Source organism: Erithacus rubecula (genome assembly GCF_903797595.1).
Source record: "Erithacus rubecula genome assembly, chromosome: 4".
Taxonomy (NCBI): Eukaryota; Metazoa; Chordata; class Aves; order Passeriformes; family Muscicapidae; genus Erithacus; species Erithacus rubecula.
In genome coordinates, this window is record NC_136686.1 from 27,465,970 (window position 1) to 27,478,277 (window position 12,308).

Here is a 12,308-nt window from a genome sequence, read left to right on the forward strand (position 1 = left end):
CCCACCAGGTGCAGGTGAGCTGATTTAGCTCACTAGTCCCACAATTAACTGGGAAAAGGAGGAAAGGCAAGGGGGCTGTCTGTAAGCAGAGCCTATTCACAGGAGCACTGCCTACATGCCAGAGATAGATAAAGGAGAAAGCCACTTAATCAGGTCAACCTGCCTTGTGCACTGTCAGCCATAGTCTGCATCTCCACCTGAAGCCTGCAAAAGCAAAAAATGAGAAAAACCCCAAACTGATTCCCTGCACCAGAGGTGAAGCTGCACCATGAACCAGGACCATGAAGCTCATCTGATTGAAGACTTCCTCATTCACTGGATTTGCTTCAGCCAGGTCCATTCTAGCTGGCACAGAAAGATCACCCTAACACAGAACAGCAAGGGCAAACCCTTCTTTCTGAACACCTGGAGGCAGTACATCCTCTATGATACAATTACAGTATTTCATGAGAGGTAGCCCTACTGAAGGCTTTGTTCCACTCTGCATTTGCCTTCATGGCTGTATAGCTGTAAATTCATCTTCTGACTTTATTCACCCTGCACCTAACAATTGTTACACACAATACAGGAAAAGCAAGCAGAAGCAAAATCAAGACACTGCTTTTTGGAAGAGTTCACAATGTTACACCAGCTTACCTATAATGCCAAATTGCCCATTCAGGTGTTATTTGGAGCATTCACTGAACTACAGCCACGGATGAAGTCTTTGATACATGAAGGTACTCTTCAGAAATCAGCAAACCCCTACTAAGACAACTACTACTAAGAGCTACTACTAAGTAGCAAACTACTACTAAGACAACCCTTAGAAACTTGAACATCAGCATATCTATGGAAGCTTCCTTCAGATAAAATGGAAAAACAAAACAAAAAACCTAAAGACACAAACCCCCATACAACAAAATTGAGTTTCTCACACATCCTTCCAGTAAATCACTGTTGACATTGTCCCATGTAAAATATTCTGGGGGATGAACTGATCAAGAGCAGCCCTGCTGAGGACTTGAGGGCTCTCCTGGATGAGAGGCTGGACACAGCAATGAGCACCCACAGCCCAAACCAAACGTGCCCTGGGCTGCACCCAGAGCAGTGTGGGCAGCAGGGGAGGGAGGGGATTCTGCCCCTCTGCTCTGCTCTGTCAGACCCCACCTGCAGGGCTGCATCAGCTCTGGGGCCCCAGCACAGGAAGGACATGGACCTGCTGGAGAGAGCCCAGAGGAGGCCACCAAGATGATCAGAGGAGTGGAGCACCTCTCCTGTGAGAAAAGGCTGAGAGAATTGGGATTGTTCAGCCTGGAGAAGAGAAGGCTTAGGGTGACCTAACTGCAGCCTTCCAGTACCTGAAGGGAACCTACAAGAAAGATGGAGAGGGACTTTTTACAAGGGTATGTAGTGAACAGGATAAAGGGGAATGGCTTCAAACTGAAAGAGAGCAGGTTTAGGTAAGATATTAAGAAATTCTTTACTGTGAGGGTGGTGAGGCCCTAGGTTGCCCAGAGAATCTATGGATGCTCCATCCCTGGAAACACTCAAAGCCAGGTCTAATGGGGCTCTGAGGAAACTAATGTAGTGCATGGCACCCCTGCCCATGGCAGGGTGGTTGGAACTAGATATCTTTACACTGCCTTCCAACCCAAGTAATTTTGTGATTCTGTTTTCTTCCTTTGTTATCAACTACACAGGATTAGATTTTGTTAAAGAGGGGTGTGGGTGTGTGTTCATGAACTGGTTTTGGGTTTGGGATTTTTAAAATTCCTATAAACATGTGAAAAGCACTCTGAAGAAATCTCTACATAAAGGCCAATTAAAAGTCATGTTGACACATGGTCCTGCTAATACTTCAAAGGAAACAAAATTACTACACTAAATGGGGTAATTCTCACACCACAGTTACAGCTAAATTATAAACAGCAACCTCAATTTACTTGGAATGAAACAACTGTTTATGAGAGTTAATATGCCAATAGCAGAGGGTTTGGCTTTGGTTTTTTGGTGGTTTATGTTCTTCAAGTTTCCACTTTAACTTCTAACAAAGATCTTCAAATACTGAGCTTAGTCCAGCCCGGCTTATTACTGAGTTGAACAAAAGTAATTTAAACAAATGTAAACAGCCTTTTAGAGAAGGTCTGGCAAAGTCAACAAAATTAATCTAAATATTGACACAGAAAAGCAGTTTTTAGACCATAATTTTCAAAAAAGAATGTATTTTCCTATAAAATCTGCAACACTGCATCATTAAACAGCACAAGCCATCTTCCAGTCCCAGAGAACTGGAATTTTAAAGAGTTTATTTTTACAAAAAAAAATAAATCCTTTGCTGATTTAAGATTTTGGCAAGTAATGCAGTAATCTCTGGAATTAAAAGCTGGTGACTGAAGGGTAAAAATATGGACAGGTCTGCATACACAAGATTAAGAATTTAATTAACTGTACCTTTGCAGTTTTATCCATAAAATTCTACTGATGCAATCCTGTTTTGCAGCAGGTTACTTTATATCCCAGTAATGGATACAATGTGCCAAAGTGCTAAAAGCAGCTTGAAACTCCACTAAGGGGGACCAAAAAAAACCCCAAACCAAAACAAAAACTTTGCCGGACAGTAACCCAGGTACAGTTCAGTTTCTCCTGACGGTCACTGTTGATTGCACACCGCAGCCCGTGTGTGACAAAAAGCAGAGAGCTGTGCCAGCCAGAGCCTGTGGCCACTGTCCCCAGCAGGTCACTGCTGCTTCACAGGGATGTTAAACCCACCAGAGGCCTGAGGGCTCCCTGATCCCCATCAGCCAAAGCAGCTCAGGTTAGCAAAGGTTACTGCTCAAAGTGCTTAAGCCAGGATGGCTGCTGAAGCAGGACACACACCCCTGTACCTGCACCAGCTGCAGCACCTGCCAGCTGAGAGCCACGCTCTGTCCCCCAGCAGAACAAACACGGACTAGTTAGGATGCAACACCACTCTACTCCTTACATGCAGTAAAATCCTTATTTAAGCAAGAGGTACTGCTTTTTTTCCAGGGTTTTTTTTGACCCAAGCCAGTTTCTTTAGGGAGACTGCTTTCCTTCACAAACTCCAGGAAAATTCCAGCAAATTCACTGCAACTTTAATGACATAGTACAATTAGCACATGATAAATTCACACAAAAACTGAGTATAAGTATAATCTTACTATTGATCCATAATGTGAAATCTCATGTTTGCAAAGTCACTGGATTACCACATTAGATATTTCACTGTATTCTGTAGCAGTATTTCACAGATGAGCTATTTAACTGCATGCCACAATATCAGTGGGGTTTTGGTTCCCTGCACACCTGTATGCTCACCCTACTCTTTAATAACAATACAATCATGAAATAATTAATGTTAAAAGGTACTTCTGGAGGTTATATAGTTCAAGCTCTTTTCCCCCAAAGCAATGTCAGCTTCAGAGCTATACATGTGTCTCACATGTCTTCACAGCCTAAGAACCTTAAACTGAAAAATTAAGGCAGACTTATAAAGAGCACCCAAAACATGAAAACCTCAAGCAAGAAATACCCTCCTATCCCACAATCTAGCCTGGGATATGAGTGTTCTAAAAGATATCAGAACTCCCATGAAACTTGTTCCCTTGAAAAATACATTTCACAAGAAAATACAACCACTAAGTAAACCAGAAATATTAAGAAGAACTGAGGAGAAAAGTGAAATCGAATTAATTTATCTACTGTGAGCTTCTTTTTGTAATAAGCATCTTGATTTGTTATTGCAAATGCAGCAGATTCAGTAAGGGGTGTCCAACCATTCAGTGCAAGCAGATGAGAACTGCAAACCCCTGGTGACCTCAGTTACCTTCCCTGTATTATCACACACACAGCTGACCACCATCACATGGAAATACTTCATCCTGTGATAAGACAGGCTCAGCAACACCTCTGGAGAAAGAGCTACAGAGAGAAGCAGGCAAACATTCCACAGACCTTAAAACTTCACTCACACAAGTGCCCCTGAGTTAAGCTGTGCAGCAAAGAGCAAGCTATGGGCTAAATGCATTGCAGAACATCTCATATCACAACTGCCAAACATGGACTAAAGAGGGTGGGGAAAACATTTGTGGAATTATTTTCAGAAAAGTAGCTTACAGAAAAAGCTGTACAAAAATACAGAGTCACCAGATGAACACTGCCTGAATTGGCACAGAAATTGTGATATTTTCCCACTCTTCAAATACATCTATTTCTACTTATATAACCCTGATTCTAAAACCAGGAAGCTGTCCTATAGAAAACTATTTTAATTTTTTCCATGACAAGTGTGGATGCAACTCTTCCTGCTACACTACTTTCCCAAGTCCACTCTGCTGACATTAGTAGCTTCAAATCAGAGATTTCACATAAGAATGAATGCCTAACACGGTTTTTCAAGAACCACTCACTTCCAGCACCAAGAGGTTTTTTCCCTACTCGGTTGTTTCAGTTCACTTGCTCAACACATGGCATCTCCTCTATCCCCGCTACAACCTGCAAATGTAAGCGCATCCTGGGGCAGGGGGCCATACTTTTTGCAATTAAAGCAATATATGGCAACAAAGAAAAAATAAAGACTCCACAAACTCCGCAGCTTAGAAGAAATACCCCACCCAACGGGACAAAATAAGGCACAGCGGCAGGGTCACCTGACCCAGTAAAAACAATACCGGGTGTTACTCAGGACATAGTGCCTTCACCCAGATAAACGCGGATAGCCGCCAGGGATGTACAAGAGGAGCGAACAGGCGGGGAGACGCCGTCGGCAGGCAGGGAGGGCTGGGGGTTCGGGGAAGCGCACGGTCACCCCCGGGGATGCTGAGGCGCAGGAAAGGCAGGGGAAAGCGAGATGCGCTGAGGCTACAGCGCAGCGCCGGGGCCCCTCCGGCCCAGCTCCCTGCGGCCCGGCTCGCTGCCCTCGCATCGCCCCGGCCGGGGGCGCGGGGCCGCTGCCGTGCCCGCCCCGCCGCGGTCTCCGCACAAAATGGCTGCGCGGAGCGGGGCCCAGCACGAGGAGCACCGCCACCGCCACCATCGCCGGCTCCCCCCGCGCTGCTCTGCCCGGCCCCGCGGGCAGCGGCGGCCGGCGCCGCCCGGATGCGGGGCGGCGGGACGCGCAAGCGGTTCCTGTAGGTGAAAGGTCGGGGGGCGCGGGGCCGCCCGGGGCCGGGCCGGGCCCCGGGGCGGGGCGGGCGCGTTCCGCTCCACGCTCCGCAGCGGTGGCGGCCGGGAGCCGCGCGGGCCCGCGCCGTTACAGCGCGGCCGCCGCCGCTGCCCGCGCTCCCGCCGCCGGGCCGCGCCCGCTGCGGGGGCCTCTCCCTCTTACCTGGCGGGCCCGCTGGCCGCTCCGGCGGGTTCCTTTGGCGGCGGCGCGGCTCCGGCTGCCGGGGGTCAGAGTTCGCGACCCCGCCTCCGCCGCCGCTCGGCCCCGCCCGCCGCGGGCCCTGCGCCTGCGCCCGCGCTGCAGCCTCGCTCCGGGCGCGCGGCGGGGAGGGCGGGGCGCTGCGCGGCGCCGCTAGCGGAACCGGGCCGGGACTGAGTGCTGCGGCCGCTAACGGGACCGGGCCGGGCCGAGGCTGAGCGCTGCGGCCGCTAGCGGGACCGGGCCAGGCCGGGGTTGAGCCTGAGCGCCGTGCCCGCTAACGGGACCTTCCCGGGCCGAGGCTGAGCGCTGTGCCCGCTAACGGGACCGGGCCGGGGCTGAGCGCTGTGCCCGCTAACGGGACCGGGCCGGGTCGGGCCCACAGAGGTATCGCGGTTGGAGCAGGCCGCTAGGAGCGCCCGGTCCAGCCAGCACTGCTGCACTGTAACACCTACACCGCACCACCCAGCGCCAGATCCACAACACAGCGCCTCTTAAAACACCTCCAGGCAAGGTGACTCCGACGTCCCTGGGCAGCCTGTTCCAGTGCCCGACCATCCTAACGGACAAAAGATTTTTTCTAATCTGAAATCTCTCCTGGTACTACTTAAAGGCGCGGTAGAAGAGACCAGTCCCTCACCTCAGTGCGCCCTTTTTACAGGTAGTTGTGAGAGCCATGAGGGGCCCCCAAGCCTCCTCTTCTTGAGACTAAACAAGCCCAGCTCCCTCAGGCCTCCTCATAAACCCTGGCACCGACAGCAGCCTGGTTGACCTTCTCTGGATGCTCATTTTCAGAGTGAGGGGTCCAAAACAACAGAGTTCTCGAATGTTCTGCCAATCGAGTGGAGAGCACAAGTCTGCAAACCCCCACTGCAGTTCCTTGCAGAGAAAAATCATCAAGTGGTGTTTAACTCCGGGTGCACAACACAGCATTTGGGCTTTGGGGTGCTTGGTGGGCTCTCCCAGCTGAGGCAGATCCATAGGCAAGACTGGCAGGATGGGTTTGGAACGTGCAGCATGATGGAGGCACACACGGTGCCTGCACAGTCACTGCAGGGGTTCAAACAGCTGAGTCTGAAAGAGCTGCTCCTCGCCTGCATGGCAGAAGCCAGTTCCATCCTTAAACGTCAACAGTGCCATGAACAGCTCTTGGGAAGGCCCAACATCTGTTTGAACCAAAGTTGTGTCAGCTACTTACTTAGTTTCTATTAATTATTTTAAACTACCTTGATTTTAAGTAAGAGTTTTATACTTTAAATACAGCCTTTCCCTTCTTTCATCTGTTCAACAAAGATGGTCTAGCTGTGGTCAGATCAACAGCAACTTCAAGATCACTTAGGTCACCAGGGCTGTATGTGCAATTTCATGATCTGAAAATAATTTAGACCATTTAATGCAATTTCTACTGAATCAGATGACATGAGCATTAACATCTGAGCAGCAGTGATAGGGAAAAATACCCAAAGAACAAGTAAATTTGTGTGTTAACATTAACAAAATTAGGCACACTCTTATCTTGTAAATTCCTTGATTCTTCCCACTCCCAGTCCCACAGCTGCACTTTTATCTATCAACCCTAGCTCAAGATCACTGGTTGAGTCAGGACTTACAAGGATCATATTTTGCTTTTTGATCAAAGATGTTCCCAAACACCAAATGTAAATGAACTTAGTGAAGAATTTTTAAGTCAGAAAAATTAACTTGCTAAGCAATTCCTTTAAGTGTCAAATGTTGTCTCAATTTATAGTACTTGTCACTTCCCAAACTAGCTTGAGCTGCACATCCAATTTCTAAATGATGGAGCGTGGTGCAGTTAAATTCAACAAATGCCAAGTACTTTGCACCAAAGCTTATTTAAGCCAAGTATTCTTATATCCCCAGTACAGCAGAAATGTCACTGTAATGGTAAAGCATACTTTGTTTTTTTCTTAGCAAGTGACCCAGTTCATACTTGATGTGTATACGAAGGCATGCCTCTGTAGCTGTGTCAGCCAGGATTACAAGAGACATATCCCTATCAAAAACACGCAGAGAAGCAAAACCTTTTCTGCTATTACTGCAAGTTTTCAAAAAACTGCTTTCGAACATATATAAGGAGGCAGCATAACTAACCTGACAGAAAAGTCTCTCCTTCGCATGCCCTGATAAAATACTTACAGAATTAAAGACTCATTTAGGTTGGAAAAGACCTCTAAGATCATTGACCCCAACTTTTAGCCCAGCAACTGCTAAGTCCACCATTTAAACCATATCCCAAAGTGCCACATCTGCATTTTTTAAGTACCTCCAGGGATGGTCAAACCTCCCATTTTGCAACTTGAAGCCTCTTGTCCTGTTCCTGAGCACGTGGCTACAACCTCCCTTCAGGTACTTGAAGAGATCGGTAAGGTCTCCCCTGAGCCTCCTTTTCTCAGACTAAATAACAGCAGCTCCCTCAGCCGCTCCTCACCAGAGCTGTGCTCCAGACCCTTCCCCAGCTCTGTTGCTGTTCTCTGGACACGCTGCAGCACCTCCGTGTCTTTCCTGCGGTGAAGCACCTAGAACCGAATACTGCAATGCAGGAAGTAACCAAAAGTATGTATTCTGTCACTATCTGTAGAAACCGGGCAGGGCAGTGATCTTTATCTTTTCTGACGGTATCTTCTTTTGAGGCGGTATCTTCTCTTTATGGTCCATTGGGTCCCACTGCAGACTGATAAAATTAGATCATCCCATAGTGAGATGCTCCACCCAGGGGGAGGAGCCAAGCCTTTCCTACCTCGATAAAATCTTGTATTTGGAACATCAGGGCAGCCTTTTCCCACTGAATTCCCAGAGCAAAACCAGACCTTTCCACACCATCATTAGACCTTCAGAGGAAATCTGCACCCCTCTACAGGAGCACTGCTTCCACTGAACCACATCTGTCGCTCCAGGAGGACTACAGCCACCATTTAATCAGACTGCTACCAACACCCTGACTGACGGGGTGTCAGCTTGTATTCTGATTCTGTCAACGTTTTGGGTTTTTGTATTGCTGTATTTTTATTTTTAATTTTCCTGGTAAAGAACTGTTATTCCTAATCCCATATCTTTACCTGAGAGCTCCTTAATGTCAAAATTATAATAATTTGGAGGGAGGGGGTTTACATTTTCCATTTCAAGAGAGGTTCCTGCCTTCCTTAGCAGACACCTGTCTTTCAAACCAAGACAGGCATTTGAGCCGTGTCGAATACACGTGGACAATCACTGCCCTGGTTCTGCTGACCACCCTATTGTTGATCCAGGCCAGGATGCCATTGGCCTTCTTGGCCACCTGGGCACAGCTGGCTAAAATTCAGCTGCTGATGACCAGCACCCCCTGGTCCTTTTCCAGACACTTTTGCCTCCCCCAAGCCTGCAGGACCCAAGGCAAACAGAAGCTGTGATTCAGGCATACTTTTGACTGATACAGCAGAACCACATTTTGCAAAAGGATTTATTAATGTAACATCCTTCATTTGACCTTCACATAGACTTAACCCCCTTAATTCTTTAGAATAATTTTTAAAGTAAGACTGATGTGCAGGTAGTGGCAACCAGTGTTTGAAAATCATTGAATACACATATTACACAATACATAAAACCTGAAAATATTAAAAGACAAAGACTCAAATAATGTGAATTTATTTATACAAAAATGATGAATATCCACAGGAATATTTACAACTTTTAACTGTTTTCAGTTACAAAATAAAAATTCTATTCTTCCATTTAGACAGTATGATTTAGGACTGCTCCAAATAAAAGCCTATTTGGATGGTAAATAAGGGACAGCAGTTACAACAAACAAATGCACTGAATGTGTCGGTACAAACATCTCTTTATGTTATGATGTAATAAACATAGTTAAGTAATTGAGTTTCCATGCACAAAATATTTAAGTCAAATGCATTCCACAGCTGCTCAGTTTGTTTTAAGTCCTTTGGGCACACAGTTTTAAGTTAAAGAGAATTCAAGATCCTAGAAGCTTTAATGTAACTATTAATAAAACTGTTAAAGCTAATATTCAATGCTAATGTTTGTCTCATACTCTCCTAACCAATCTTAAATTCATTATGAACTATAGATTCTTATAAGAAGAGGTAGCCGGGTGTCTAAAAAGTTCTGATCTTGTTTTCGTGTTTAGCCAAATCAAGACATGAGTATTTTACTTTTGATGGAAATGAATCAAATTGGGAGATGAACTGGAAAAATAGGGCAAGTTTGAAAAGCAACCATCTGAAAATGTTATGAAAATGCTTGTGTTGTGGGTTCTTCATACAAAACACTAATGCAGGAGAGAGGAAAAGAAATATTCAAACACATTTACAAAGACAATTCATTTCACACAGAATGTGACTGCAATATGTATACTATTGTTCATAAGGCTCTGTTCCAATCTATTTCTGTCACAATTTTTTTGATTGATCAACCACTTCTGTAAGAAGTCCTCTGATTTCTAGAGAACACTTTAAACAATTTTTTCCCTCTGCACCAAATCCTCTAGAGGTAGTTTGACACCACATGAAGCAGAACTTGGACACCTTACTCAGTGTGTGTTTTGACTTTTATTGCTTTGTTTTGCAGTAGGAAAAAAGCATAAATTGAAATTAAATTAGCTTGCTCCTAGCCAAATTTCTGATTTATTTGCTGCTTCATGATTTGCCATCTTTGTTGGTGTGCAGTGCTTATGAAAATATGAAGAAGCTCTTCATACTAAAAGCTGGAAGCGACACGTCACATCTATGTTATATTGATACCAGTTTTGTTTTGGATACAGTAAAAATCATGTCAGAAATCACCCTGAAGAGACATGGTAATCATTTACTTAGCTTTAGTCAGCAGTTGTTTTTGAAAATTAATTAAAAACCCTTTCTATACAACAAAAGTATTCATTTACCACATTTGTATGAGAATAAAGGCTTTTATCACACTCCTACTGCATTTCCAGCACAATCTTGTAAAATCTCTAGCATTCCTGAGGGAAGTCAGATCTACAGCCTTAAGTCCCTGATTCAAAAGGTACTCTACCAAAATGCTGAAAGTCAATGAAATTTCTTGTACAGTTAATATGAAGAATTTGACTTCCAAGCCCACTACTAACTTTAGAGAAGCTCTTGGAAATTAAGCTTCCTCAGAGCTCTTTTAGTATCATGGACCTGACTTTGAGGTATATTGAGGGAATAAGAGGATTTTGATTTGCATTTTCATTCTTGGCCTTTTCATGATGAATATGAACTGTTCTATCATCTCTTTTTTTTTCTGCTGTGAGGCCACAGAATAGCTATTAACATGGAATTAAAATTATTAATTAAAAGTAATTGCTCTTAATTTTGTTACCACAACTTGCTTGATTCAGGGGACTATGACAAGTGTTTCATAAAATTAACTGACCACATATGCATTGCATTTGACATAAAAATGGCTTCCTTTCATGTGGGTTTCATAGTTCTAGTTCCATTTATGCTATTACAGTGTTAAACCTTTTAAAAAGTTAAATAGAATAAATGCACCAGAATCATCAGTGAGTATTTCCTAATGAGGTATACCGATGATTTTCTTTAGGAAAAAAAAACCCAAACACCTAAAGCTGAATTCTGTTTTAAAGTGTCAAACAGAACAAATCATATTGTAAACAAAAGGTATTTAAAAGAATGGTATGCATTTTCAATGCCTTCTGCACTGAAAAAAGCTCTATTGTCTTGGTATGGCAATTCCAGTTTAAATGTAATATTTAAATATACAATAGTTTTAACATTTTCAGAGAGGAGGGTGCACATTGTTATTTGCTGTTCTTTGAACAATAGTTTATACAGTGTTTCATATTATGTACAGAACTCATTTGACATGAAGTTTTAAAACAAATGAGATATTTTGTCTTGATCAAAAATGTATTTTTACTCTGTTTTGAATTATTACTGGGAACATAAAAAGATAATACATCCTACAATTACTGGATAACTCATTTAGTCTCTCTGGTATCTGTAGTATGTAGCAGCTCTAGCGCCTGATCCCTGTAATTTCAAACTGTTTTTAAAAATATTTTTCCCTTTTCGGTTTTTTAATAATTGAACTGTATTTTGTTCTTATGATACAGAATTTGTTGTACTGTTTTAATGTACTGCTATGCAAGACTTCAAGTGCAATTCAAGGAAAGGAGCATCAATATCACACAACTTCTCATAAAGGAGCTTACTTAGTCAACACAAAGATCCCAAATCTGTGAAATTCCTATACCAATCTGTTCTTGCTAAATTGCAAAGTGAACACCAGCAGCTCAAGAACCTATACACAAATTACGAGGAAATGTACAATTGCAACACATTTGTTTTGTGGGTTTTTTTTTTAATAAAGCATAGTTTATGAATCTGTTGACCAACAATCTGCCATTCTGAGGACACTTTGGACTTCAATGCACAAATAATTCTGCCCATTTAAGTAAACATTGGAATTTAATAAATAACACATTTTGTATCAACACAGAAATACATACAATTCTTTAGAAAAATATTACTTTACACTAAAAATGCAACAACTCCTGATCCTGACAAATATACAATTTTGTAGGTTGCAATGGCAGGATTCTGTTTCTCTGAACAATTGCTGTGGCCTGTTTTATGACCATTCTTGGATATTTTCCTTTAAACTTGTAGACACAATGCTGACACTGCTATAATACAGTGCCTTCTTGAAAAGCTTCTATCCACCTGTTAGAAAATAAAACACTGTTAGGAAGTAGCTGACAAAGAATAAATCTCATTGCTGTCTCAAATTCACACAAGAAGTAACATCATACTTCTACTACCAGTTGGTCTGTGAGTGCAAATACCAAAACCTATCCAATGAGTCCAAACATACAAAGCAGCCTGGTACAACGATAGAAGCTTTTTTCTGTACCTTTCTCATAGTGAAGTTACATGCATGAAGAACTGGTAAAGCTGGG

The 12,308-nt window shown here is 43.7% G+C and overlaps 2 protein-coding genes across 5 annotated transcripts in view; both read right to left on the reverse strand.

Moving 5' to 3' along the window:
• Positions 1 to 5,460, reverse strand: part of NR2C1 (nuclear receptor subfamily 2 group C member 1) — a 43,201-nt gene extending 37,741 nt beyond the window's left edge. For 2 of the 4 annotated variants that reach the window (XM_079303539.1, XM_079303540.1), the window contains exon 1: positions 5,330 to 5,460. The gene's annotated coding sequence lies outside the window, so the exon portion shown is untranslated. The remainder of the gene's footprint in view (positions 1 to 5,329) is intronic. The other 2 variants (XM_079303535.1, XM_079303538.1) reach the window with 2 other exon arrangements.
• Positions 5,461 to 10,592: 5,132 nt separating this feature from the next.
• Positions 10,593 to 12,308, reverse strand: part of FGD6 (FYVE, RhoGEF and PH domain containing 6) — a 70,754-nt gene continuing 69,038 nt past the window's right edge. The window contains exon 21 of the mRNA XM_079303225.1: positions 10,593 to 12,072. Coding sequence (XP_079159351.1) covers positions 12,036 to 12,072 — 37 coding nt within the window. The 3' untranslated portion in view covers positions 10,593 to 12,035. The remainder of the gene's footprint in view (positions 12,073 to 12,308) is intronic.